The sequence below is a fragment of the Ascaphus truei genome, chromosome 16 (genome assembly GCF_040206685.1).
Source record: "Ascaphus truei isolate aAscTru1 chromosome 16, aAscTru1.hap1, whole genome shotgun sequence".
Classification (NCBI taxonomy): domain Eukaryota; kingdom Metazoa; phylum Chordata; class Amphibia; order Anura; family Ascaphidae; genus Ascaphus; species Ascaphus truei.
In genome coordinates, this window is record NC_134498.1 from 32,795,483 (window position 1) to 32,802,507 (window position 7,025).

Below are 7,025 nucleotides of genomic sequence, written 5' to 3' on the forward strand. Positions count from 1 at the left end.
ACATCACACAAAGGGGGCAGCCAGAGGATAAGTGGGCGTCTCACACATACCCTTCTTATAAATTAATAGGCTTAGCTGCACCTCTCTGATGGGATTAGGGGTCCATCTCAGACCCCTCCCAAGTCTCACTTTAAAAAAAATACACTTATAGGTGTTAGATTTGGATAAACAATGCATCACCCACGCACAGGAATCCCCTTAAACACGTCACTGGAATTAGTTCACTTTTGTCCTAAAAGGGATTGCCCCCTTAATAGGCTGTGATTCCCCTCTCCCTCTCTCCCCTCTAGTCAGTCTCTTTCTCCCCCTCACCTCTCTCTCCTCTCTCTCCTCTCTCCTCTCTCTCCTCTCTCACCTCTCTCTCTCCCCACTCTCTCCCTCTCCTCTCCTCCCTCACCTCACTCTCCTCTCCTCCCTCATCTCTCTCCTCTCTCTCTCTCCCTCACCTCTCTCTCCTCACTCTCTCCCTCACCTCTCTCTCACCTCTATAATATTTGTACCTTCAGTGTACACAAAGCTATATATAGAATTTTGTAAGCACAGCCAGTCCCTGCCTTTATTTATATAGCGCCATTAATGTACATAGCGCTTCGCCGCAGTAATACCCGTGACAATCATATAAATATAAATAACAAGTAAGACAAATAACACATAACAGGAAGAAACTCTTCAGACATATAAAAGTAGCATTTAGGAATGGAGTCCCTGCCCCGAAGAGCTTACAATCTAATTATCAATCTAACAAGCGTGTTTTGATATAAACCGATATAGAAGAGCTGAACATATGTGATTTGAAACACTGCAGTTCTAGGGGAATAAAAAGTACTTAACACCTATAAAAAATAAGATAATAAATGTCTCTGCTTATCGATATAGAAGCTAATATAAATTGGTTTGAGAATATACTTTCTTGAACATATAAAACCCAGACTCATCACACTGACTTTTTAATGTGCACCTATATTTATTCATTGTCATCATTTTCCTGTTTCCCCCCCCAAAAAGAAAGCAGTGGTCATGTATCTCATAAACAAATTACAAATCTACATTTATTAAAATCGGGCGATTCTCTGAAGGATTTATGTTAGAAAGATTTATATAATATGTATTTGGTGACATCAGAGTCTTTATGAAATGCTACAATAGATCTCTTTTCTGATTGAAAGCTGCAGTTCAAGCTGCCGTTATTTAAAATATATATATATATATTTTCCCCCATTCAATATGTGCATCAATACAATCTGCACACTGAGAAGTGATTAGCTAAGCTGCAGATCGATCCGTTCTCCTGTAATCGATCGCTTGCTCAGGGTTATTTAATTCAGTTCTTGCACAGCATTGTGGGCAATGTAGTCCAGCAATATTATGTGACTGCGCAGTTACTAGATACAATTGGTGCACTGCTAGAGAGAGGGCGGGGCTCAAGAGCCAGAGCCTATCAGAAGGGGGCGGGACTTTGGAAATGCTTCCTACATTAGAAACATTAAAAATGTCTTTAAAACATTTTTTTTAAATGCTACAAGTATTTTCTCATAGTAAAAAACTGTTTTATTAAAAAAAAACAAAAAAAAACACATGTAGGATATTGCTTGAACTGCTGCTTTAAAAAAGTGTTTGTTTCTGTGGATTATATATATATATCTATATATATATATATATATATATATATATAGATATATAAAAGTTATAGTTATACTGTGCTTATTACCCTCATACTATTGCACTGCTGCTTATTTCCTCTTTGTTAGACATACACATTTAGTAGGAATGGGGATAAAACATTTAGGGCCAGACCCTCCAAACGCTGTTAACTCAGCTCTCATAACGTGACGTTACCTAAAACAGGACTGGCCGTTATGTTCCCTGTGGTTAATGCGTATTCTCAGCGTTAATTAAATGCAAACACAATGGGCGCAATATATCTCGTTATCTTAGTGTTAACATGACGTTATTGCAGCATAACACTGCGCTATCTTCTAATAATATGACGTTGTACCAGTCTGGGCGTTACTTCTATCCAGACCCTGAAATAGGGCGTAAACTCAAGTTAAGGAACAGAAGAGAGGTCAATAACACAATCGCATTTAAATTAAGCCTAACTGTGGTGTTACACCCATCTGGACCCTATAAAAGCCCTATTTCAGGGTCTAGACGGGAGTAACACAAAATGTAGATACAGGCGGTCCTCGGTTATCCAACGGAATCCGTTCTGGAAGTTGGATAGTGAAACCGTTGTAAAGTGAGTTCCATGTTAATCAGTGGCGGTGAGCGTTGGATAACACATTCCGGCGTCGAAAAGGGTTGTATTGTAAAGAGTTGGATATGCCATTCGTTGTGAAGTGAAACGTTGGATAACGAGGACTACCTGTATGACCTAACTAATGTAACTTTAAGTTCCGCCGTTAACCTTAGCGGATTTTAGTGGATATGCGTTGTTATAAGGCCCCATTTGCCCCATCATTATCACTAACGACCATTATAGTTTACTCTATGTTCTTTACGGAAGAAAACATGACTTAACCGTATGTTGCTGTCCTTTGAATATACGCGGTTAGGCATTATTAGGTAAAGTGCGTAGGAAAATGGTGCTATGTAGGTACAGTTGTAGGGTATGGAGTATTCCATCAATAGGATCAGGAGATAGAATCTCCTCTGTTCTTACACATTGACAGGTATAGATACAATAAGGCAATCGGGCTTCGTAAGTTACAGGATATAAAAAAAACGTTGAATATCATAGTCGTGGGGTAGGTTGTGTAGGGTCCTTATTTCTAGAAGTTTCGCATAGGGGTGTAATTTTGCGGTGACACGGGGACACCCCTGCCCTGCCCATGTCAGTTGTCTTCTGCTCTCTTCCTCTGGAATTCTCTTCCTCTTCTCTTTCCCTCTGTCTCTCGGCCAGTGGATAAATGGGGAACGGAGGAGGTGGCCACGTGGCTGGATGTCCTGGGTTTAGGGGAATACAAGGACATTTTTATTCGCCATGACATCCAGGGCTCAGAGCTGGTCTTACTGGAACGGAGAGACCTGAAGGTAATGTACTGTGGGATCCCAGTGCCTAATGGGATTAAAATATCCCGACTCCAATCTCCCTTCCATCTCATCAATTCACAGTCATCTGTCATGACGTCATCATTCCAGTTGCGGTTACATCACTCCCAAACCGATAGGCGTTATCGTCTCCAAGAGTAAGAGAGAGGTCCAAAGCCCCAGGTGGGAAATCCGTGAGACTTGGAGAGTTTAGGTCTCCCCCCCCACGTACAAAAAAAGTAATGTTTAAAAAGCAAAGTGAGGATTTTTAGCAGTGAGACACCACTCATGTCTATGATTGGTAAAACTCAGTGAGACTCACAGAATATCAGCGAGAGTTGGCATTTCTGGAGTAGGAAGCTATGATGTCATTACTCCATGAGGTCATTGCTGTGATGTCCATGGCCACTTAAATGAACAGCTGTGGGCAGGCCCGCCCAAAGGTTTCCCTGGGCCCAGGAGACTTGTTGGTTGCCCGGGCCCTCCTCTACTGGGCCTGGGATTGCTTTTCCAGCTCTCCCCGGCTCTGGGTGTGGCTTCTGCTTCCACTGGAACAGTACCCGCCTCTCCCACCCTAAACACCACGTGGGGAGGAAGACGGGCAACAGACAGGCTGTTACAGGGAAAGAAGAAGCCAAGGAGAATAGCGATTAATCCTAACACACTGAAAACTTGTAGTATCAGATACCACAAATCCAACATCATGACTGCTTAGAAGAAAAATATATTATTTAGCCTGGTCTTTATGGTTTCGCTCCTGCTTGCAGACCATTCATTTATATAATCCTCCTTGTTGAAGCTTTAATTGGGTTTTTACTGTCGGCGTCACTTCTCCTTAATGTATGTTTTTATTTTTTTTTAGGATCTGGGAATAGCCAAAGTGGGTCATATGAAGAGGATCCTACAGGGTATTAAGGACATCAGCAGCCCGGTGTAGGGGCACAGATCAGGGGTACGGGGCCATTGGACCAGTGGAGATAAATTATATATAATGCAACTCTTGCCCTAAATGTAAACTACCACTGGAATGGCCTGAAAGACTTCCCACCAACCAATTGTCTATTGCAGGTCTCCAGACCCCAGCCAAAGATTGTGTTTGCTGACCCATATTAATTGTCAAGCGGGCATTTCCAGATGAGCCTCCGTCAAAAGGAAAAGCCACCTGGGCTAGACCTTTGGCTCTTTGACAACCATTCAATTCAATATGAGGCTTACTATACTTCTAGGCCTCATGCTTCCATAACAACCTCTCAGCTCAGTGTGAGGCCTAAATGTAACAGTTGGGCCTATGCGAGGGCTCCTAAGCCTACATTTCCATAGAAACCATTCAACTGGATGTAAGGCTTAATCTCGGCTGCTAGGCCTCAGGCTTTCATAGAAACCACTCAACTCAGTGTAAGGCCTCAAATTAACTGCCTGCTAGGCCTCAGTTGTATAGAGAACGCATCTGAAGCCCAAGCTCAACGTCAAGGCCTCGGTTCCCATAGCAACTGCACAGTTGGAAACCGGGCCCAACCTTCGCTGCTAGGCCTCTGGCTTCCCTCTTAACTCAATGGGAGGCCTAATCTTTACCACAGCAACGCCAATGTTGTTTTTCTGTGCTCCGGAAGCTGAAGTGAACCAAGCATTGCTGCATGTAAGATAAAGAAAATAAGATATGAACAAAGAAAATGTTTACTTCTTCTAAATGTAATATATAATTTTGTGAAGCTGTGACTTGTGGGTTGGCCTTTGGCCGTAAGACTTCATAGTGAATGTACAGTTCATTCAAGCAATATTTATTGGTGAAGTAGCGTCTTTATGGAGGTTTTTTTTGTGTGAATAATTGATGTCAGCTCAATCCGTTCCCCTAAACACACCGTTATTCCCTCCCAGTATCACCAAATTGACAACATTTCAGGAGATCCACAAATTCTTCTAACGGCATCAACATAATGTTTACATGGTCTTTTTTCCCCTTAATGCATATTAAAATTATGAACGTTTAAAAGAAAAAAAAATTGTATATCAGAAAGGTTCCATGTTGTCACTTATGGACAGCAAGTTCCAGGTGTCAGAGCCTTCAATATGATTTTGACAGAACTTTCAGTTCTCTCCATATAACAGGACGATACACTGCCACTAAACCATCCAGCAGCAGCGATACATCCCTGCTACACTCCAGTTTGAAATGAGAACTTCATATTAAAATCCCGTTCCTTTTTAACACCCTCTCCTGCTGTCACCAAATGGTCCCCGTCACCGACATCACAGGAGGTGACCGTGGACCAGCAGAGAGATGCAGAACACTGAAAATGGTAGCAGAGAAACCTTGGCTTCCACCAAATGGGATGCATTAACTGTGTTATATTATGGATATTTAATTGGGGATGGAGCTGGACCAAGACTGCATGTGTGTAATTTTCCCTTTAACAAAAAATGTCCAAATCATTTATTTAAAAAAAAATATATATATATATATATATATATATATATATATATATATATATATCTGTCCAGAGTTGAAGACAAACAGAATCTCGCCCCCCCCAGGCTCAGCCTAATGCAGGTACAGACAAGGCGGTTTTGCTCAAGATAATAGGAAGTCCGACCCGCCCCTATCCCCCACTTCTTTGAAACTTGAATCTACCTTTTTATGTTTAGGGCACGATCTCCTGAAACTTGTCACTGGTAATACCGTTCTATACGCGTTTTCCCTGTGCTAATGTTGCATGGTGAGGTCAGAATTACTCTACATCCCCAAACTCTCCTTCCTATGTCTGTGGCTAATCGTGACATACATTTTTACAAGACTAAACGAAGTGACATAATATATATTTTCAGTTAAAATGTAAAAAAAAAAAATGGCCACCAGGTTAGAAAATGAAGGTGCCATTATCCAGCTGGCGTTAAGTGGCCAAGTGCCTTTTCCGCCTGCGCTGAGAAGTTGGACTGCACCATTAGAAATATGGGGAGACACCAGCACTTGCTAGTTTGATATTAAGATTAGTGGAGCACATATGTGATAACAGGGCACCCTATCCTGGATATAGGGGGGCTGAGAAAGCTATGCTTTACAGGAACCACATAAGCCAGGCTCCTAATATAACACCCTCTTACTAGCCCTATCCACTTATAATTAAGCGTCTGCGGAGCAAGACAAAACTAAGGATTACGTGTGCGCGCGCATTTGGCATTACATGAAAGCCGAACACTCCTGTTGTGGGTGAATGGAACATTCCAAGGGTGACATGGTATCCACGGCAACAGCCCAAGCCAATCAAAGCGCTCCATTCCTCTATGCATAGCGCACCACTCATAAAATGAGATCTACCTATAGATAAATATATTTTGTTGCCAAGCATATACAGTGTACCTTACAGAAACACCACACAGATGTCGCACAAAGGCAGAAAATGGAGCATGCGCGCGTCCAGGCACTTGGTGGAATGGCGCATCCCAATTGGTCAGCGTTAGGGACTAATTATTCATGTTTGCTAATCCAGCCCTCTCCCGGCCGGATGTGTATGTGCCATGCTCACGTCTGTATTTAAAATCCCTCGGGAAATAAAGAATATGGAAATACGCAGTGTGTTTTTCTTCCTCGTAACAAAATAATTCAAAGGGCTCTTGTTTTGATGTTACTCAATTTAAACTCACCAACCTCTTACACATTAGCTGCCGCAGGATCTCTCTTCCCCCCTTCTCATCCTCCTACCTCCCCCCTTTACACACATCTGCCTCATCCATAGGGTCACCCTTTCACACATTAGCCGTTCCCATAGGCCACACCCTTCTGCCTCATCCATAGGGACACCCTTTTTTGCAAATCAGCTGTCCCAATTGACTTAATAAAGGTGATCCCATCACATCTCAATAGTGAATGTGGGGACTGGACAAAGTAAAAGGCAATTTGTAAGAGTGGAAAGATTTAATCTAATGCCAGGAAGGGGGAACAAGGCATTAGGATGGCAAGAGCAGCATGCTTAAAAGTCAGATTGACCAGCGTCGATTTA

The 7,025-nt window shown here is 42.3% G+C and overlaps 1 protein-coding gene across 3 annotated transcripts in view; it reads left to right on the forward strand.

The window, feature by feature from the left end:
* Positions 1 to 6,594, forward strand: part of LOC142467393 (diacylglycerol kinase delta-like) — a 105,506-nt gene extending 98,912 nt beyond the window's left edge. For 2 of the 3 annotated variants that reach the window (XM_075573025.1, XM_075573023.1), the window contains 2 exons: positions 2,903 to 3,033; positions 3,893 to 6,594. In XM_075573025.1, coding sequence (XP_075429140.1) covers positions 2,903 to 3,033; positions 3,893 to 3,967 — 206 coding nt within the window. In that variant the 3' untranslated portion in view covers positions 3,968 to 6,594. The remainder of the gene's footprint in view (positions 1 to 2,902; positions 3,034 to 3,892) is intronic. The other variant, XM_075573024.1, reaches the window with a different exon arrangement.
* Positions 6,595 to 7,025: the final 431 nt, after the last annotated feature.